Below are 23,088 nucleotides of genomic sequence, written 5' to 3' on the forward strand. Positions count from 1 at the left end.
ATTGCGATCATGCAGGACCATTCGGCCCAACTGGACCGGGACCTAAGGGACCAAATGGCCCACCCGGACCACCCGGCCCACCTGGACCAACACGTCCCGGCCCTCCAGGACCACCCGGACCACCCGGCCCAACTCGTCCCGGCCCAGGCGGACCACCTGGACCACCAGGCCCAACTCGTCCCGGACCACCAGGCCCACCCGGACCAACACGTCCCGGCCCACCCGGACCACCAGGACCAAATCGTCCAGGCCCACCAGGACCCCAACCACCATACAAACCAAGTGATCCAAGAGAATCAAATAAGAATACACCCGGCTATTTGCCACCCGTCTCAAAAACTGGTAAAATAACGCAACCCATACAATCATCATCATTAGTTTTGGAGGGTGAAATACCCGCGAAAAACACATATACCACCACAAATACACAAACATCTTACGTGCCAAATTATGGTAGTAATAATGATTATGCACAAAAGAAGGTCACCACCACCACCACTACCCACACAACCAACACCAATACCAATACTAATACTCAATTTAATAATAATATTAAAACAACACCACTAACCAATGTTCCCCCTTCTTTTCCTCCCTCTCCTCCCAAAACCATCACCACCACAACCACGACCAACACAAACACGAACACGAATACGAATATACCGAATGTACCAAATGTACCGGTTAATCCGCCAAATTCCTATCAACAAAATAATAAATACTTGCCACCCAATCGTGGACCCATTACGAACACCTTCAATCGACAGGATATATCTATTGAGAAGGAAAAACCGTACAAGACAATAACCACAACAACTACAACAAACACAAATACCGGTAATAAATATGAGCACAGCGTCGACAAGAATACCTATCCAAATCAAATTCAAAAGACAAATATCAATACAGACAGAGAGACAGGACAGAAAATCACACTAGTAGGCGGTGGTCAGAAGGTAACTACAACAACATTCGAACAAACACCCGGTGTCTATACTGGACAGAAGGTAACCACACAAAAGGAAACCAACGTCTATGGGCAAATACCCGGTTACCCAGTTGGACAAAAAGTTGTCGAAAAAGTAACAACCACAACAGCGACGAAACAAAACGTACCTAGCTATCCAACCGGACAGCGGGTCGTTGAGAAAGTGACCACCACAACAACAAATACCAATAGAAATGACGGTTACAAGCCCAGTCCACCAACAAGCGGTCAAAAGAATGTAGTTACCAATACCATTACGAATTACCAAACGCCACGTCCCGCCTATCCAACGACCGAAATAAATAACGAACGTCTGTGCTCATGCAATGCGGATCGTACGCATTCAACCCAACAACAACAACAAACTACAATAGGTACTCAACAATCAACAACCTCGTCCTTTGGTAAACCAACGTCAGATAGTAAACTGTATAATCAACAACAATTCACAACACAAACAACAACCGCATCGGGCGGCCAAACGATCTTTGGCGGTATAACAAACTCCATGTCGTTGTTACAACAATTGCCGGTGTTTCCACAAGCGCCAGGCTATGCCGCCTCATATGCACCGGACAAGATACCGAAAGGTGCTGTTATAGCATTTATGCCGGTAATCATATTACCACAATCAGCTTATGAACAATGCGATAATATAGCGAACGATAGATACCAACAAAATGTCGACTCCTTCCCATTGGGCGTGCAACCAGCACCAATCCCATTTAGCTTTAGTCAGATTACAGGTGGTGCACGTAAAGATCAATGCATGTGCCCATGCTCTTGCACACAAAACATACCAGACAGACTACATAAGAAACGTGAGACGAACGCCAGTGAAGGACTGAACGCAACCGTAGCCGTAGACAACGAGCAAGTGACCGTAGAAGAAGTGAAAGCGATAGAAGCTACAGAGATGAACGAACAAGCGGAGACAAAAGTAACGGACAATAAGATAGTGGACACGACAGCAGCAAGCACAGAAAATGTAGACACCACACAGCAATCGACATCAGCTGTGGTGGAGACAGCCGAACCGGTAGCGTTGGTTGGCGAAGCGACTGCAGCGACAGTAACGATAAACGAAGACGTTAAAGTTGAAACTGAAAGCGAAAAGATCGAAGATCCGACCACAAGTGTTGTGGTCGAAGAAAAGAAAGACTAAAGCGACGTTATGACGAACGACGTTACAATTACAATACAATTTGTCATCTACATACACACAAAAGATCATGCCAAGAAATCCTCTCCTATTTAGGGATGACAAAATATCTTATCTAAGGATAACACACGTAATAACGCCGTCCGTTAGCAAAACAAAACAAGTGAACGTCCAACCACAGCAATCGACAACCAATCAACGTCCCGTTATCCTACATCCTCTCCGCACGCATCCCAACATACGCTTGTTGCTTGCTTAGTTAGTTCAGTTGGTGTTCTTTATTGGACACACTGCTGATTAAGCAAGCAATCCCGGTACCGTTCCTGCATATGACGTGCCTGGCAGTTGGTCCATTTCCTAATGTGTTCCCACCCCCGTCTAAAAGCAACACGCTACATACTCCCGCTCCCGTCCTTACATCCTCAACATTCCGGAATCCTGCTCCCAAATACCAAGCGTAGCAAGCATATCCCGACATCCTGTTCCTGATTCCGTACCGGCTCCATACGTCCAGTTCCCGATTTTGTGTTCATGTCCTTACAATGTTTAATTATAAGCAAAAACAAAAAAAAAAAAGAAACAATACATTGTAAGCACTAAAAGATGTAAGAGTTAACGCAGTAATGTAGAGAAAGAGATTGTAATGAAGTATAAGAAACAGCAGAAGAAGATGAAGATGATGAAGAAAAGACAAAAAATACTCTTAGATATATAATTTATGTATAAAATCGATGTAAATGAGAACGCACGAACTTCTACTTCCGTCTTTCTCTCTCTCTCTCGCTCTCTTTCTCTCTTTCTGAATATGTTATGTATGCACTCAATTAACTATTGAGGAAGCTAAAAAAAATATTTGTTAAATTTGTTCTTTTGTTTGCGAAATTAACGCTTTTTATATATGTATCACTCACCAACTAAATATGTATGCATGTATGAGTAAGCTGCAACAAATGCAAAGAAATTAAAAAAAAATGTATGAGGCTTCGTTCCTCTGGTCTATTAATATTCCCATATTAATTAACCACATTTTTAATTTCTTTCGAATCGACACTCACTCACACATACTTACATACGAATATATGCTTAAGCATTGAATATAATATTATTTAAATGTATTTTCGTTTGTAAGCATTCGCCATCTAACGGTTAATGCTTAGAATCAGTAAAAAGTACATTTAACACGCTGATTGTGAAGATAAAGTAATCCTATTGATGATGATGATGCGAAGTTAATTATTACAATGTGAAATGTTGTTTATTATGCTTTGGCTATATATATATATACTATTTGACGTTTTTGTTTCCTTAAGTTTATTTCGTTCAATTTTTTATAATTTTTTTATTTTAGTTATTAGTTTTTATTTAATGTTTACTTTAATAATACATGAAACATGTAAAATGTTTGGTTAGATTTTGAGAAAATGTATTTTTTTTCGATTTAATAAAACAAAATGTATTTAAAAAAATATAAAAACAAAAACAATTGCTCTTATTTATTTCAATAATGGATAATAGAAATTTAAGCTTTTTATTTAGAGAAACAGTTCAGGATAATTGGACGATAGCATTGTTTTGGGCGTTCCAGCTGCACAGCAGATTTTGAGCTTCAGCGTTGTAGAACTGTTGACATCTTACGAGTAAATTATTCGAGCTTGAAATCATAGTACCATATAATCAGAGAATCTTCTAATGGACAGCAGGGCCTGAAAAAAGTTTTAAACCAGAATTCAATTAATTTGTGGAAAATGTAGTCTTGTTTTATTCAAAAATTGAAAATTGATATATGGTGTTTCATGATAACTTGACATCTTTCAAATGTAAACTGCCATATCTCAGGGCAACTTGTGTGTAAGTAGTCCAATTATCAATGGTTCCATCATACAAATCAAGTATATTCTTGGGATCATTTTAAGAAACCCCCACCGGCGGTAGTCTAGAAGACGTGAATAATATATACAATAGAATCAAATAAAACCTGGGGTATTCCGGATAACCAAAAGTGAATAAAAAAATAGTATAATTTTTATAAATGTTTGTTATGTAATTTAAAATTATTGTTGAAAATAATGTAATGAATTTTTTCATTGCGTCCGTGATATTCCGGTCCCTGATACGCTTCAAATCATGGTATGTCTTTCAAACCACTCAAAAGCTTCTGCGTGAGATGGTATTTGATATAGATCTTCAATTTCAGTCCCATCATCATCTTCTCTCTTAATGTTCAAATCATCAATGATTTCTTAATTAGTTAATATTTGGAATCCATGGTTTCATTAGTTCGGTGGGGAGTTTAGGCTCTCCTTAATATTCTCTTCATCGCACCCATCAACAATGCTTAATAATGTCATGGTTTCTGTTATTTCTTTAGAATCCTCATGCGGTGGCGCCGTGAAAACATTTTTAAATTGACAAATAGAGCCGAGACGAATGCATGCAGATAATCGATGTTCTGATAATCGGGATTTTACTGTACTTATAAAGGGGCTAGAGGCTAAAAACAAGGGTATTTTTATAATTTTTTTTAGTATCTACAATCGTATAGTTCACTAAAACACTTCCGAATTTCAAAGATATATATTTGAATAGTACTTTCCGAAAACTCAAATACGTTATCTCCAATGACGAGTCCAAAACAACGATCTTGCGGTGGACATCATAACTAATTATTGGTTTATCCAAAATCAATAAACCAGAAATATTTCGATAGTAAATGAAAAAATCTAGTTAATGAACGAAGGAAAAATGAAAATATTCAAATTTGAATTTTTGACCGAATTTTAACCAAATAAATTACTTTTTGGTCAAATTTTCGCCATATATTGGGTCGAAAAAATTAAAAAATCCTTCTTTCAATAACTAGATAAAATTATTCCAAAGTGTGTACAAAATTTGAAAAAAAAATCGCTTCATAATTTTTCGTGAAATCGTGTCCAACGACTTGAAAAATTAAGTTTTGAGATAAACGCGTTTAAAGTTTTACATTCATACTGACGTGATGGGAACTTCCAAAGGGTATATCTTTTATAAAACCAAAGCCGTAAACTATTGCATCAAATTGTGGATTGTTGGATCTGTAACATGATGTGTGCATTCTTCTTACCAGAAAGACTGTGTATAGTATTAAAGAAAAGAAGCATTGATGGGAAAAATTCGATATTATTACATAGACCGATTATGACGATCTTCCAGCTTTTCGACACTATTTTCATTGTCTCAGATCATAATTAAAAAGTGGATTGGAAAAAAAGTGCGACTTAAAATTTCTACTACAACCGATTATAATTGGTAAAAAATACCTCAAGTCTTCTAAATTTTCCGTAGAATTATTTATATGGGGTTTTATCCAAAATTAGATTTCTCAACTCCGGTGAGTGAGTAACATCTGCTTTTAATTAAAAAGTCTAGAGAGACTTTTATTAAATCATTACTTACACATTTCATTTATGTTCATGCCTAAAACTATGCTTTACTTTTATGTAACTAATATAAAGCTTTTTAACATATACACCTATACATACATATGTATACTTGAACATACTTCCACTAAATTTGTAAAGCTTTTAGACACTTGTTTTGTTCGCAGTTGTATTATCATTGAATTTTTCATTTCATTTTTATTCGGAAGAGAAATTTTGATTTTTATAGTATCAGATAATCTATCATTTATCGGGTTAAATTTGTAAATAATCTCTTGCGATTTTTACTTAAATATTAAGATATTAATTCGTCTCGATTATAATGTTTTAAATACCATTCTAGAATTTTATTTTATATAAATACAACCAGAATGTACATACGTATATGATTCTCAGGGGAAAATAAAATCCAATTTACGACTTTTCAGCAGAGTATAGCCATATATTCAGGATAGTATATTTCGATTAATTAGTAACTCTGCTCACCCACTTTCATACCATGCCATCTCATGTAGACTGCAATCTCGCGGAGATGAAATTGGTTACAGCTTAACAGCACTTATATAAGAATAACCGTTACGTAAAGTAACCTATTAATTTTTTGTCCATTACATTAAATTAACTGTTTTGTAGATATAACCACTTTTTAATTCTAATTTTACTTCGTTACTAGTAGAAATCACTGAATATTCAACTAAATGCTAATATGTATTGTATATACATATAAGCCCCTTCAGTGGTCAAAGAACTTTAAGCTGCTGAATGAACTTTTATCTAACACTTCACCTAGTTTACTTTTAATTAATGCAGTATAGTATAGATGTATTGTAGAGAATACAATTTTTTATAAATATGTTTTCTATAAGTATGTAACACACTATGATAAATTTTCTGTTTTTCATAAAAAATGTGTACATACATATATTTCTATATTTTCTGCGGTCCGATTTTATTGCAAATTGAGAATCTTAACATATGCACTTTAATTGTTTTGTAATGAACAAATGGAATACTTTTTGAAAACCACAAATATTTATGAGATACTTACTTTTAGTTGATTATTCGGTATTTAATATTTGGTATTCGGTATTTGGTATTCGGTACGCGATAAATTAAATAAAATAGAGGTATATTGGTTATGCTAAGTATATATGGAAGCCAAACTTGTTAATGCAGGTCTCTCACTCTCATCATTTAGTACAATCATTTATTTGTCAAAGTATTCACCTTTTTTCGAAATTAAATAAAATAGGAGACTTAAAATTCAATATAAAGTATTTTCTATTCTACTATTATTTTATCGACTTTTGGCTGCTTGCTACCCATTTGTAACGGGTGATTTTTTTGAGGTTAGGATTTTCATGCATTAGTATTTGACAGATCACGTGGGATTTCAGACATGGTGTCAAAGAGAAAGATGCTCAGTATGCTTTGACATTTCATCATGAATAGACTTACTAACGAGCAACGCTTGCAAATCATTGAATTTTATTACCAAAATCAGTGTTCGGTTCGAAATGTGTTTATCGACAAATTTTGTTCAGCGATGAGGCTCATTTCTGGTTGAATGGCTACGTAAATAAGCAAAATTGCCGCATTTGGGGTGAAGAGCAACCAGAAGCCGTTCAAGAACTGCCCATGCATCCCGAAAAATGCACTGTTTGGTGTGGTTTGTACGCTGGTGGAATCATTGGACCGTATTTTTTCAAAGATGCTGTTGGACGCAACGTTACGGTGAATGGCGATCGCTATCGTTCGATGCTAACAAACTTTTTGTTGCCAAAAATGGAAGAACTGAACTTGGTTGACATGTGGTTTCAACAAGATGGCGCTACATGCCACACAGCTCGCGATTCTATGGCCATTTTGAGGGAAAACTTCGGAGAACAATTCATCTCAAGAAATGGACCCGTAAGTTGGCCACCAAGATCATGCGATTTAACGCCTTTAGACTATTTTTTGTGGGGCTACGTCAAGTCTAAAGTCTACAGAAATAAGCCAGCAACTATTCCAGCTTTGGAAGACAACATTTCCGAAGAAATTCGGGCTATTCCGGCCGAAATGCTCGAAAAAGTTGCCCAAAATTGGACTTTCCGAACGGACCACCTAAGACGCAGCCGCGGTCAACATTTAAATGAAATTATCTTCAAAAAGTAAATGTCATGAACCAATCTAACGTTTCAAATAAAGAACCGATGAGATTTTGCGTTTTATTTATGCGTTTTTTTTTTTTAAAAAGTTATCAAGCTCTTAAAAAATCACCCTTTAGTATATAGGTCCTTCCTTCCAGCACATCTCACAGGCATGGTTATTCGCTGGTTTGAATGCACTTAAATATTTGTGGGAGAGTGGCAAAAGAACACTCGTTAGAGTAAGACAATGTCAGGAATAACGAAAACTCGGCTAAATTCTCAAAACGGTGTTGGTTGGTTGGTTGAGAAATAAGTGTCTTAAAATATAATTTCAGCGAAAAGAAATACAATAAAATTGTCAAAGAACATTAAAAAAAATTAAACAACTTCATGCAAATCGTATGTGAGTTGCATGTTCTTCTGTTACTCGCTTACCGAAAAATACGCCACTAATGTGCATATCTGTAGTCATACAAATATCCCATAATTACCCACTTCGAATTGCATAGGTTCACCAGACCAAATAATGCATACGCATTTTTGAGGTGTCAAAGGAAATTGCGAAACCCCGACAATATATTAATTATCTGTGTCGCTAAACCACATTTTACACCTCAACACATGGCACAATGCCACACCCAACCTATGTAAGTGTACGAGTATATATGACACGTATTGGAGCGTGTTTATTGGCAAATTTGGCTGGGAAGTTGTGCAGTAAATTCGACGTTTTTATGAATGAATTTTACGCTTTTCAAGGGCTTGTAAATACTATCAATCAACTAGCAAGGTAAACAAATTGCACAAAAAAAAAAAGAAAAAAAAAAACAACAACAAAATACAGCTGAAATTGCCGAGATGAAAATAACAAAGAAATCGATCGATAAAACAAAAGTCAAATTGTAAATATTTGCAGCATAAATAACAATTCCGACCAATTTGAAACGCAGCCGTTGTTTGCGGCAAATAGACGGGGAAAAATAAATACTCGTCCGTGTATTTTTGGTAAATACTACATATATTGTTGTATGCAGGTACATTTAGACAATGCGAAATACCACCACAATTGTCGCTTAGAGTTTACCAAGAGCGCAAGTGTCAAAAAAGCATTTAGCGGCATTTTTCAAAAAAATATCTTATTTAATTTTAACACCTTGCTATATTGGTTTTCGTAGTATTTATCTTATTTGTTGACCTTTTATTATAACGTTTGCTCATATTAAATAAGAGGCTAAACTAAATTTCATTAAACTTTGCCTGTAGCATAAAGGGTGGTACGTAGATGCTTTATATCGTTGAAAGTTTATGGAATTTTTATGGTGAGAGATGCGCCTATGTTAGAAGAACTCGATAGGATTAAAGAGATATACTTTCGTTACTGACGAAATGCTGGAGAGAGCATTTCAGTCTGGATGTTCCATGAGTTTCTCTTCATTAATCTGAATTAGTCTACACTTCACTCGTTAATCGATGATAAATTTTATTATTCGCTTAAATGGTCATCTCAGAAAATGGATTACCACAGAAACTGAAGATACCCGATCATCCACTTCCTTATCATTTCATAGCTTCCTTCCTTTGTGTTCCCTGACGCTCTAATATACTTTCCTTGATTCATTAGAGTGATAGTTTTGTGTGAATTTTTGAGCATCGACAGGTCTTTTGTGGTCATCAGTGGGCGCGACTGAGACATTTAAGAAATTTTAATTTTTTTTAGAATTTGGACCACCCTGCATGATATATATTTGGGCAATGAGTTTTTACTGTTTCTATGCAGTTTTTCGATATTTTTTAAGAGAACTGCTTTTGTCTTCACAGTGAGCAGATTATTTGGCTAGTATTGGGAAGTGTGTAGGTTCAAATACCCTCTGGAAATCAATTGGCCAAAAAATGACCCTAGACAACGTTGGGCCGTTGTTAAGATATTCCATTCTCTATTTATAAGCTGCTCCTTGTTGGTGTAAATTATATGAATAATTGCATCAGATATAATATTCTGTCTGTCACGTAAGCCGCAATTTGAAATGAGGAAGCTATCCATATGTCGATAATTCATAATTATTTTGAGAATGAACCCAAGAACCTAATATTCGACAGGAAAGGCAAACTAAATGATGTTTGAAGAGCTTAATAATAGCTGGTTCTCTCTCCGGTGTCATTACCTACCTATGCCTATACAATGCTTCTGTCCCTTGGATTTCATATACTGTTACACCATACTCACTTTAATTCCCAATCCCCAAATAATACCAAATCGCACATCGTTCAGGTCGTCGATACCCTGTTGAAGAGTACGATGAAGCTAATATTATTACCTTGCAATCTGGGGTTTTCCATTTGATTTCGATTTCACACACAAAATATTTCAGACCGTCAAAAGATATTGAAAAATACATAATCCTATATACATATCGATTTATATAAATTTCTAAGCATAAGCTTATATTTACATATGTATATATAAAAAGCCAAATAATGAGCGATGCATTGCGTAGGTCTCATAGAACTTAATTAAGAATTCTAGTCGCAGACTTAATACCGTTCTTCTTCATCTTTACTGGCTAAAAGCTACTTAATACCTTAAGTACTATTATCTCACTTCAGTTGGTTCATGTGGGTGTCTGCATTTAGGTATTTAATAAGTTTTGCGCTGAAAGCGAAGTTTTGTTTACACTGAGTAGAAGTTTTGAACAAACCAATTTCGCAGCTTTGACTCAGTAAATGTGTGTGTTGATTGAATAATTGGTTAATTTCAACAGCAATTGGTGACTAATATATGCGAAACTATAACTAAGCAAATGCAATGCTGTTTACTAGTTAAACAACTGGGCGCACAGTTTGATGAGTTCGTCAAGCTTGTGGATGGACAGACAAAAGTCGGTAAACACCTGTTACTCTTTACGAAAAATGTAGCGCCTTTGAGGGTGGTGGCCGATGACGTTGTCAGCTGTGAGTTACTTCTAAGTTGTTGTATTTGTACTATATGTATGTATATAGCTAAGTCGGAGTAGCTCAGGTGGAAAATGAAAAAATATAAATTGACCTGTACGCTGGGAAAAACAATCAAAAACACTTGAACTTCAAAGCTCGCGGTACGCTCAGCTCAACGACTAGCCCGTGCGAATTAGTAGACGTCGTAGTAAACGGTGAACTTGAATTTGTTGAACTAACTTTAGAGACTTGAGAATATTTCTATTGTTGACAGCGTGTTGTGAAGAAGTTGTTTATTCTAAGTGCGTTTTGCTGCTGTAATTCTGTTGTTGTTGAAAAACGAAAGTGTTTTTTGGTGTACTCAGTCAACAACGGTTGGTTGAACGCGTCGCATGTGTGGGTGTTTGTATGCGCCTTTGTGTCTGGGAAAAAGTTTGTAAAACATCAAAAAGCGGCAAGCAGCAGTTTAAAGTACATACTTAAGCGATTTGGCGAAAATGTTCTCGAACGCTAAGTTGGCAGTTGCGTTGGTCAGTTTTTACTTCCTTGTAATATCACTTTATATCCATTGGTTTTCAAGCATGCTCTCACCAAGTATTCATTGAAATAATGGTTGTTTTTGTACCATTTTGTAGCTGTGCGCTGGCGTCCTTTGCTTGACGGAAATTTCAGCAGAAGAAAGCACAAATGCCGAAAGTGCAGCAGTTCAACAAGATCTAACCACTTCGGCCACTTCAGCGAAATGTAAGTTGAAATGTCTTAACGTATATAAGATACTCAAGTTTATATGTACACTTAAATTCCTGTGAGCGAAAAATTGTGACACAAAATTGTAAAATTATTTAATTTCAAAGTGTATTTCAACAGTGCTTACAAAGTTAAGCTAATATTTGGGGGTTTGGACTTCCTTTAAAGTTATTTACTTTCAACTCAGTTTTACGGCACTTAAGTTATCTCTTTATATGTACTTATATATATTATATAGATAAATACCACATTTGAATATTAACCCGATAAATGTGTACGCACTTGGCAGCTATTTTTATCTGAATGAAAAGTATTACAATTAAATATTTCGAATAATCTGTAGCAAAAATTACTGTCTAGACAGTTTTTTTGGAGTATGTAGCAAATAATTTCTAAAGTTGCGTGATTTTCTGCAGCATTTGATAACTTTTTTCGAGTACTTTAGAGTTCGATTACTATGTACTAGTGTAGTATGTCGAAATAAACTTAAGAAGTGAGTATAAGTGAATTTCGACATTCCCTGGGGCAATGGAATTCAGAATAGTGAGGATTCTATTTATTTTTATGAATAAATTTTAACATTTAAATATTTCAATGACTGATTAGTTCTAGTTCTAGATGAGTTCGCATCAAATATTTTATAAATCAAGCTTTCATCTTAGAAACCTTAAGTTATACAATTGACGTCGGTTAAACAAACAAACTTAAGGGTAAAACCTAAAAACATGTGAGAACAAAATCCGATAGGAAACTTAAACTTGATCTCCCAAAACAGGCTGCGCTTTCCCTCGACTAATAAAAAGCTAACTAGGCTCTTGGCAAGAGGGATTCGAATAACTCAATAATACAGAAATCTAACTAAAGATTAACTAAATTGCTTCTAGGGATTATTTTTACAAACAATCAAATGGCCAATGTCACTTACGAATAAATTATAGCAAAATATTTTTTTTTGTTGTAAATAAGTGGTCCGATAATTTAGGTGTGTTAAACAAACATCGTTTAAGGGTAAAGTCTAAAATCATGTCAGAACCAAAATCTAACAGGAAACTTAAACTTGATTACACAAACCTGGCTGAGAAGTCTTCCTTTGTATAATAAAATGTCAACTGAAGCTTTAGGCAGAAGGGATTCGAATAATCCAAATTACAAAGATCTAACTAAATTGCCTCTAGGGATCATTTTAACTTATAATCAAATGGACAGTTGGTTCGAACACGGTACGAAAAGTAATACAAAGTTTTTTTGTCAAAATATATTTTTGTAAATAAGATGATCGATAAAAAGTTGGATAAAGGAATAGATTTTAGCTGGAATGACAAGGACTTATTCTTATTCTAAGAATAAGGATGGAAAATTTATCTCCCGGTATGAATTATGATATATTATACTTGAAATTGTTGATATTGAAGATTCCCTGAGCCTATACAATATTCTATATATGTAATGAATAAATATGTATGTCCAAAGGCATTTCACTAGATCAGAGATGTAATTGGAAGACTTGTTTGTTCTCGTTTAATTTTATTAGTTGAAGAGAAGCATATTGTGAAATCGATATCTTTCCAAAAATGTGTTGTACATATTTTAGATCAATGCTGGAGTTTTTTTTAATAGGTTCACTAGAACATGTGGTTCTCTAAAATTCATAACCCGACAGGTACAGGGGTTTTCATAACTAAGGAATTTGCAGAGATCGGTAAAATGTAGAAAAATACTATTTGTTTTAAGAAAAATGGAAATGTAAGATGTTTCAGAAAATATCAGTTCTTTTGCTAAACCCTAATATTGTATTTAAACCATAATATTGTACAGTGGAACTTTCCTAACTCGAACTTCTATAAGTCGAAGATCTCCATAACTCGAACTCTTAAATTGGCAATAGAAGTCAAATTTCATACAAAATTCATTCCATATATCGACGTTTTCGACCAGGGCATAATAGAAAATTTAAAATTTTACTAACGAGGCAGAATTTTAAAGGAGTCCCTATGTTCGTATGGAGACGAACAAAAAATATGATATTACACTTATAGATTTCATAAATCGTGTAACAAAGGCATGAGATACAAACCTCAAGAGCCAAACAATAGCAAAGTGCAACAAACAAAATTACAAAATACATGTCTTAATGTATTTAAATAAAACTTTTTGTGAGAAGTTCCACTGTATTTAAAAAAAAATCTTGTCAAAATTATATGATGATACCAGGAAGAACAAGGTTTTTCGGATGGTAAAACGATGGGTAGAATTGTTTTTTTACTTTCTTCCTTTACACTTTTTTACTCGTTGACTTTCCTTTGCGCAAATGTAAATGCGTCAAATAATTTGCAAAGAATTCCTTTACAGCCGTATCACAGTAATAGTGCAATAGGGTGTGAATCATCATTAGAAATAATTGCCAAACCAAGTTCTAATCCAATTTCATACCAAGGATAATATGGGTTTTTATTTTTCTGTATTTTATTTGATATAAAAATTCTACATATTTTAATTTCATAATTTAAACCCAAAATTTGCATCAGCTCATTATTGATGTCCTTATGTGCCCTTATCCAACATTATTTAAGTTTAAACCGAATTAATTACAAACGGATATTGTCGAAATAGAAGTCTCATTATTTAATTTCTCTTTCTCTTTTATTTATTTATTGTTGTTTATCAATTAGTGTTCAATTTGGGCAGCTTATTTGGCCAGAGTCCCGGCTATGGTTATGGTAATGGATATGGCTATGGTTATGGCAACAACTACTATCCCAGCGGCAGCAGGCCGACAACCTATTACCCTTACAGAAATAACTACTACCCCACCACCAGCACCAGCACATATCCCACCAGCAACTACTACCCGGGCAATTATTATCCAGGCAACAGCGGCTGGAGTGGCAGCAATTATCCGAACTACGCTTACAATGGCGGCTATTATCCCAGCGCTGGCGGCTATGGCTATAATTATGGCAGCAACGCTGGCACAGGCGGCTACTACCCCAGCACGGGTACCAATATTCTAGGCGGAAGTGGCGGTTACGGCGGCTATGGAGGTAATGGCGGCCTGTCTCAATACGATGGCTATTGGAATCCACAATACACGGGGCAGCGCAATCGTGGTTATGGTTATTACGCCAATACCGATCGCTATGGTTTGCCACGCTATGATGGCGGCTATAATGATCGTCCGTATGGTGGGCGTGGCGGTTATGGCACTTATCGTGGCTACGATTGATGTTGACCCGGTTTTGTGTATGTGGATTGCCTTAAAGTTTGTAAATTTCTGTTAATTTTTTATACTTTTTATTTGTTGCTTTATTGCTGTTGTTGCCTTTGTGTTGCTATCGAAATGCTTTAATAAATTTGCTTTTTGTTTTGTAAATGTGTGTGTGTTTGCGTATATATTTTTATTCGTTTTGGCAATATTGCTTAATTTCGTATGCATATGATACTAAAATTATATAGAAATATGTGTACAGTTATGTCTAACTAATCCTTTATTTTGTATCTCCTTATAGAGTTGTGAAATAGTTGAAAAGTACTTGATTTAAATTGCAGCTTGTAAATAAAATTTTGTATATATATTTGGTTTAGAGAGTATGAGTAAGTAGTGTAAATATGGCTGAATGATGCCACGTGTTGCAAATTTAATTCAGACTAATAGGTCATAATTGTATTACATTTAAGAGGCTTTAGAAAGTTGCTGCTGAATAGATTCTGCTCTAAGTGTTGCCACCTGTTCAAATCACAAGCATTATAATAGTGTTTACAAATTGACGAGAGTTAAATGCGTTAAGAGCTGATGAACAGTTTGAATTTTTAGAATATGGATAACAAACATTTTTGAAACAAATTTGAAAAAAAGTTGCCACGTTATGAAAAAATAATTCGGTAAAATTAACAAGATATGAAAATTGAAATATAGTCATCAAAGAAAATCAGCTGAGGACGACTAAAATTTTAGTTTATTTTTAAGCAGGGTTGCCACCAATTTTAATTATTTAATTATGTACAAATATGCATATATACAAATTGTGTTAGATAAATCAAGAATCACCTTCAAGATTAAAAAATCTATATTTTTGAAACTATTCAAACTCCATAAAATAGAAAGCAAATTTCTAGACCGAAATTTCAGTATTTTTCGTGGAACTGTTTTGGATCATATGTAGATATAATATAATCTATATATCTGAAAATTTCATGTCATGTTGTTTGTCCGGGATTGAGGCCTAAACGACTGAACAGATTTTAATGAAATTTCGCGCATATCTACAGTTTGGTCCAAAACGACTGAACAGATTTTAATGAAATTTCGCGCATGTCTACAGTTTGGTCCATCTTAAAAGATAGGATAGTTTACATTTCAAATTTATGTTGCAATGTCAGGTATTGCAGATGATCAAAATCGGACTAATGCAACGACTAAAAAAATGCAGTTAAACAAAAAAGTTTCCAATTAAGCTACAAAATATGGAATACTTGATCACGGTACGGAAGGTCATCTGTGATTAATTGCTAGGTAAATTGGCGAGGTTAAAGCCCAAAAGAGATTTTAACAATGTGCGAAGTCGACTACACCTTTCAATATAACATAACTCTAATTTCTGCCCAGGCCAATGTAGATATCAGAATAAAACATGGCAACATATTTGCAACGATAAGCTTTTCGAAGGAGGGCAGGAGTTTCTACTGGTAACTAATAATGTATATATGTGAAATCAAATCACTTTTAATGTGAATCAAAAAATGAAAAAAAACAAACCCTATTATGCTGTGATTGTATGCCAATTTTCTCGTCAAAATAATGCGAAACCCTAACAGTCAATTTGTATTTATGTAAGTGTATTCCCTGTGACATATATGTATATATATATATACATATTCATATTTAGAATTTTTTGAGTAATTTTGTCAAGCAATTATGCATTTATAATATATATGTCACTACAATAATTTAAACTATTAATATACATACATAGTAGCATGTGGAGTTGAGACTTTAATTTGAATTTATTTTATTCAAGTTCCAAGTTCTAATAATGCGACTAATCACAATCAACCGAACGGAAACGACATATTATGCAAAGTATTAGTCAACTGTTAAGTAAAGGGTTTATTTCACGGCGGGGAGTCATAGGTGCAACTTGTGACAAATTGAATAGCCGCATTACGCTAATTTTCTATAATTATTGCTAAATCACGAAGTAGTAATAAATTAATTGAAATGAATCACTTTTCACAATTCTTGAGTGCTTAACTTTGTGCTGAGAAATATAGATTTCAATGTCATGCATAGATTAAATTTTTGTTAAATAATAAAGTAATTATACTGAATTATATACGCAAATGTTTATGACCGTACTGGATATGTGTCACAGCAGGTGTTTGGCGCTCCCATAATCAAATAAAAATCTTTAGGGGTGTTTTTGATTTTTTTTTTAATATTGATATTGATATAATATTTGGGTTTGTTTATGTGACAGATAATCAATGTGATTTGTGTGGGATAAAAAAGTGTTTAACAAAAATTATGAATATATGAAAACTATTTTAAATTCATTTCTAGATAATTTCAGAACTGGTGCCTTTCACAGAAGAATAAGTTTATCCAATACTATCTAATACTCTCCGATGAAACGGGTTTCCATGCTTTCAAAATAAACGCACCATAATCCCCTACAGTATCTGTATGCCTTCTTTATAGTAGCTGTCTGACGAAAAGAGGGAGTTAACAAGAGTTTAACTTTAGAACTATTTCAATAATGAATTCGACATGGAATTTATTACATACGAATTTTTCTGGGGCTTCGACAAGGAAGACCCAATTTCATTAATGCCCGTTTTCACATGGAATTCGGAACAAGAATTATCATAAAAATCACCCTGGCTTATTTATTAGTGTTACAGTGTGAGATAATCGTTCAAAAATTATTTATTTATTTATTTTTATACTCTCGCAACAAAAGTTGCTAAAGATAGTATTATAGTTTTGTTCACATAACGGTTGTTTGTAAGCCCTAAAACTAAACGAGTTAGGTATAAGGTTATATATACCAAAGTGATGAGGGTTACGAGTAAAGTTCAAATCCGGATGTCTGTCTGTCCGTCCGCGCAAGCTTTAACTTGAGTAAAAATTTAGATATCATAATGAAACTTGGAACACGTGTTCCTTGGCACCATAAGAAGGTTCAGTTCGAAGATGGGCGTAATCGGATCACTGCTACGCCCACAAAAAATGGCGATAACCGAAAACACATACAGAGCTATAACTAAGCCATAAATATAGTTATGAAAATAAAATTTGGTACAAACGATCGGTCTAGAAGGGGCTTAGATATTTGGATGTAAATTTTTTGTGAAAGTGGGCGTGGCCCCGCCCCCTACTAAGTTTTTTGTACATATCTCGTAAACTACTAAAGCTATATTAAGGAAAGTTTCTAGAGTCGTTTCTTTTCGGTACTACATTATACAGTCAAAAAATGAAGGATAGCGGATCATAACCCATACAAAGGTTGTGTTGAAAACTACTAAATATGCTTTAATTTAGTAAGGAAACCCACCAGAAACCTTAAATTTCATTATAAAGAAGATACAGCAGAGCTGCATTCAAAATGGTATACAAAATTTTAAATGGGCGTGGTTCCATTTCTCCGAAACTACTCGACCAATTTCAATGAAATTCGGTTTGTAAAATTTCCTTTGCATTCCAATTATATGTTGTGAAAATAGGCCAAATCGGTTCACAACCACGCCTACTTCCTATATACCAGAACTTTGAAGACGAGCCGAGCCGTTTACTTTAAAATATAAATAAAATAAGCACTAGTGAAGATATCGGAAGAAAAATTTGCACAAATACTACATTAATAGTGTTGCATCGCCCTTCTAAAAAACGTCCAAATCGGACTATACATTTTCAAAGCCCCATATATCGAACATGGGGACTTCTGGTAAGTATAGTCTCTCAGATATTTTGAAGAAATTCGGAGGAATATCTTTCTTTTAATAATATCCGTGTCTCCGTGCCTAAAATACGTGAAATCGGGTCATAATTTCACCTAACTCTCATATACCCAATATTAGGATTTAGACTTTTTATCATATATATGCCGAATATGTGAGTCAAATTCTTTGTTATACGTATTAATAAAACAAGTAAGGAAAGGCTAAGTTCGGGTGCAACCGATCATTTTATACTCTCGCAGTTTATTGCTATATCTTTATTAAGAAAACACATAATTTGACCCTTACATATATTCGGCATAAATATATTTCTCATGTTAACCGATTTATAAGCCATTAAGCTCATAGTATTTTTGAAAATCCTATAATTAGGTATTCTCATATATTCATATATAAGGGAAGTTATGACCCGATTTTAAGCTTTTCTGGTACAGAGACACACTATTAGAAGAAAAATATTTCCTCTGAATTAAATTAAGATACCTAAGAGATTTACCGAATTTTTCGGTGAAAAGTTACCTTAGGGTACTGAGTTCTTCATATTCGATATCCGGGGCATTGAAGAGTTATAGTCCGATTTCGACAATATTTTCACAAGTGATGCCACAGTCTTCATTGGTTCCTTATGTATATATTATAAACTGAAGGAATAAGATGGAATTCAAAAATGAGTTATATGGGAAGTTGTCGTGGTTGTGAACCGATTTCGACACGTGTCATCAGGGTGTCAAGAAAATATTATATACCGATTTTCATTCGAATCGGTCGAGTAGTTCCTGAGATATGGTTTTTGACCCATAAGTGGGCGATGCCACGCCCATTTTCCATTTTGTACAAAAATCTCAGTGCAGCTTCCTTCTGCTATTATTTATGTGAAATTTATTGTTTCTGACGTAGTAATTTTCAGCCTAACCTTTGTATGGGAGGTGGGCGTGGTTATTATCCGATTTCAACTATTTTCATGGTGTTTGGTGGAGTACGTAGGAGAAGCGACTGCAGAAAGTTTGGTTTATATAGCTTTATTGGTATTCGAGATATATACAAATAACAGATTTGGAGGCGGATCCACGCCCACATCCCCAAAAAAATTGCATCCAAATATGCCCCTTCCTATTGCGATCATTTATTCCAAAATTTACTTTTATAACTTTATTTATGGCTTAGTTATGACACTTAGGTTTAGTTTTTTGGTTTTTGCGATTAAGATATCTCAATTTTTACTCAAGTTATCCGTTGCATGGGCAGACGGACGGACAGACATCCGGATTTCAACACGTCTCGTCATCCTGATCATATAACCCTATATCTAACTCGTTTAGTTTTATGACTTACAAACAACCGTTATGTGAACAAATCTATAATACTCTCTTAGCAACTTTTGTTGCGAGGTAATAAATGACTTGCGAGAGTATACTTGTTTGTTTTTAATTTCTATGAAAAAATTCATAAGCATGTACATATGTACCTGAGATGAAATAATAATCAGTCTCAATACACTTGTTCCATATATGTATATGTTAAGCGAAAAAATTTATGTGTAAAAATATGTAAGCATCGCCTTAGTTTTGAATTAAAGTTTTTTTTTATTGTGTGAGAAGTTTAAATACATTGTTACGAGCAAGCCTAAAGGTATGCTTCAGCGAAAAGCCATTTGTGTTAGTTCATTCAATATAATGTATGCCTAAAGGTAGACTACATTCTAATTCGTTTCATTATACATATGTTGCCATATCTGATTGTTTTGTATATTTAATTACAGATTTCCAAAGAACACATTAATTAATGAAGCTTATTTGTTTATTTTAAATTAATGTTTTTTTTTTTAATATTATAACATTAAAATTGTTTAATTTTTTTCATGTTTATTTGCTTACCTATGAATTTTGTATTTATCCAAATTAATTCTTTTTACTAATTTCTTTGAACAAATTATCATTTCCAGACTCACTCAAATCGAAATTTTTCGGATAATTCACTTAAATTGGCTGACGCTTCGAAATTCCTGAAACTGAAAAGTGCTAATTATTAAAAATTACAGAATTTTTCTAATAATATAAATTAATGAATATATCTGGAAATATAAGTGTATAAAATATAAAAAAAGTATAAACTAAGTAACAATAATTACAATCATATTTTATATATATGTATATAATAAAACGAAATATTCCCGGTATAGAAATATACATAATATAAACAAGAACTTGAGACTTAACTTTCTATTACATACATATTTATGTATGATACTTAACTAACTTTAAGCGCTTCACGCTTTGGCGCACACTCATATAAACATGGTCTTCCTCCATCTTTCGCCTATCTCTTTTACTCCAAAATTTCACACAGCCCAACTTTACATATGTTTGTACTCGTATGTATGTAAGTAGGTATCTATGTATGTATGTGCGCTTACATCATTTAAATTCATCATAGCATTTGCCTGTCTTCAACTTCGTACGATTCTTGTAAGCCGAGACTTATTGCGAGAACGTGTGAGAGTCGTATTTTTTTCTATTTATACTATTTGAGCGTATTTGTGCTAACACTCCAGCCATACATATATACTTAAGCAGCTAACAAACCATATGAGCACTTTTACTCATTTATTCAATTACTTATTCACTCATGCATTCATTCGTCGCTCCAACACTCACTTAGGGGGCATTATTAAGTCGCTCTAGTGTTGACACGCTTGGTGATGGCTTTTACTGTCGCTCGCCGTGAGTGTTTGTATGTGTGTATAATTGTGTGCGTGTGTGAGATAGCGAAACGTGCAGAGTCAACACCTTTGCTTTCAAGCTTTCGTCTTGTTGCTTTTATTGCTTTGCTCGTGCTTAGCCACTGCACAGCTGCTATTGTGTTGGTCGCAATGCTGCTAGCCTGATTAAGTTGTCATTTGAACTGACGTTTAACAATACATATGATGCTCTTTAGGATGCGTTGCCTCCACGCCATATCAATTTCAATTCGTTGCAAAACCATTGTGACTAAAAATCTAATGCATTTCTACTATTTTGTAGCGCCATGCTTGTAGTCTCTGGTTCATGTGCGATTTTGGTATGCTGCAGACGAAAATACTAATGGACTGGGCAAGTGTCAAAACAATGTGGTGAACTTTTAGTGTGCGGAATTAAAATGAAATGAAATAAAATGTATATCAAACACATTTTATGTTATACAAATACATGAATGAATAATAGTAGTTGGTAGTAATATAATATATAACTGTTGTGTAATAAAACACCGGAAAACAAAGCAAAAAGGCTTGACAGCTCTGCTGTGACAAATAAAATAAAAAACCTAAAGGAAATTACTGCGGATATTAATGACTTTTCAGTAGTAGAGTCTCTAATAAATTAAATATTATATAATTACAGTTTAGTTAAACTCGACTACATATTCCTGTGACATATGTCAACCAGAAGGGTTATAAATAGTAAAAGTTTTGTTAAGGTCTCACTAACATATTTAACTAACATTTATATCATCTAATTACGAATACTTTAGACACAAAACTATTTAAGATCATTTTAATGCTACAACAACCGCACCAGCAGGCGATTTTTCGTTGTAGTTTATATACAAATGTACGGTTTTTGTTCCAAAATTAATACTTCTCTAGCACAGGAAGATAAATAGTTGTACCATTGAAAGGCTGTCTAGACAGAATAAAATAAAACCAGGATTGAGCTACAATCTTTGAAAGATGCAAATTTAATGAGCTTTGTTTCATAAAATCAATTCTTTAGGCATTCATAACTCGTTGGAGACGATGAATAAAGCGAAGATAAAGGGGTTTTCAAAAGAGACGCTACACAAGTATTTTCTTCCTCCCTTTTGACATTTCTCTTTAGTAAGGTTTCATTAACCTGATGCTGGAAAAAATTTTATGAGCTGCAGAGTTAAATAGAGAAGGTACAATCTTCGATGCCTTTTCCAGACTGGATAAGGAAGCGAAGCGCATGGGTCTGAACGAGGACAAGACGAAATATCACCTGTCATCAAACATACAGTCAGCGCATTCGCGTTTTGGCTCCCACGTCACTGTTGACAGTCATAACTTTGAAGTTGTAGATAATTTCGTATACCTAGGCACCAGCATCAACAAAACCAACAATGTCAGCCTCGAAATCCAGCGCAGAATCCCTCTTGCAAACAGGTGCTACTATGGACTGAGTAGGCAATTGAAATGTAAAGAACTCTCTCGACGAACAAAAACCAAACTCTATAAGTCCCCCATCATTCCCGTCCTACTTTATGGTGTAGAAGCGTGGATGATGTCAACATCCAATGAGACGGCACTAGGAGTTTTCGAGAGAAAGGTTTTGCGGAAGCTTTATGGTCCCTTAAGAATTGGCAACGGCGAATACCGCAGACGATGGAACGATGAGCTGCATGTGTTATTCGACGACATAGACATAGTCCAGCGAATAAAAAAACAGCGGCTACGCTGGCTAGGTCATGTTGTTCGAATGGACGACAGTGCTCCAGCTCTGAAAGTGTTCGATGCAGTACCCGATAGTGGAAGCCGAGGAAGAGGGAGGCCTCCACTCCGATGGAAGGACCAGGTGGAGAAGGAGCTATCTTCACTTAGTATTACCAATTGGCGCCAAACTACCAAAAGGAGAGATGCGTGGCGCGCCAGTCAAGAAGAAGAAGGTTTGCAATTTCATCACGGAAGGATATAGGAACTAACAACGAGTCGAATTTGTAAAAAATTACTACCGAAATTCGTAGTCATGAGTCACCATTGCGTAC

At 34.7% G+C, this 23,088-nt stretch overlaps 2 protein-coding genes and 1 long non-coding RNA gene across 10 annotated transcripts in view; 2 read left to right on the plus strand and 1 right to left on the minus strand.

The window, feature by feature from the left end:
• Positions 1 to 2,919, plus strand: part of LOC105212511 (collagen alpha-1(I) chain) — a 38,378-nt gene extending 35,459 nt beyond the window's left edge. For 5 of the 6 annotated variants that reach the window (XM_054228484.1, XM_054228483.1, XM_029040315.2 and 2 more), the window contains one exon: positions 16 to 2,919. In XM_054228484.1, coding sequence (XP_054084459.1) covers positions 16 to 2,153 — 2,138 coding nt within the window. In that variant the 3' untranslated portion in view covers positions 2,154 to 2,919. The remainder of the gene's footprint in view (positions 1 to 15) is intronic. The other variant, XM_054228487.1, reaches the window with a different exon arrangement.
• LOC128921316 (uncharacterized) lies at positions 778 to 20,333 on the minus strand. Its single transcript, XR_008470769.1, has 2 exons — positions 20,205 to 20,333; positions 778 to 3,853 (listed from the first exon to the last, which is right to left on the minus strand). It is a non-coding gene; the product is annotated as an uncharacterized LOC128921316 (long non-coding RNA).
• LOC105212512 (prisilkin-39) lies at positions 10,750 to 20,425 on the plus strand. 3 transcript variants are annotated; one of them, XM_054228489.1, is made up of 4 exons: positions 10,750 to 11,177; positions 11,265 to 11,373; positions 14,046 to 14,417; positions 20,273 to 20,425. In XM_054228489.1, exons 1-4 carry the CDS (start codon positions 11,127 to 11,129, stop codon positions 20,299 to 20,301), a joined length of 561 nt encoding a protein of 186 aa, XP_054084464.1. In that variant the 5' UTR covers positions 10,750 to 11,126; the 3' UTR covers positions 20,302 to 20,425. The 3 variants fall into 3 exon arrangements, with proteins under 3 accessions (XP_054084464.1, XP_054084463.1, XP_011182822.1); XM_054228488.1 differs by lacking the exon at positions 20,273 to 20,425 and having other exon boundaries at positions 14,046 to 14,746; XM_011184520.3 differs by lacking the exon at positions 20,273 to 20,425 and having other exon boundaries at positions 10,750 to 11,159; positions 14,046 to 14,746.
• Positions 20,426 to 23,088: the final 2,663 nt, after the last annotated feature.

This window comes from Zeugodacus cucurbitae, chromosome 4 (assembly GCF_028554725.1).
Source record: "Zeugodacus cucurbitae isolate PBARC_wt_2022May chromosome 4, idZeuCucr1.2, whole genome shotgun sequence".
NCBI classification, from domain to species: Eukaryota; Metazoa; Arthropoda; class Insecta; order Diptera; family Tephritidae; genus Zeugodacus; species Zeugodacus cucurbitae.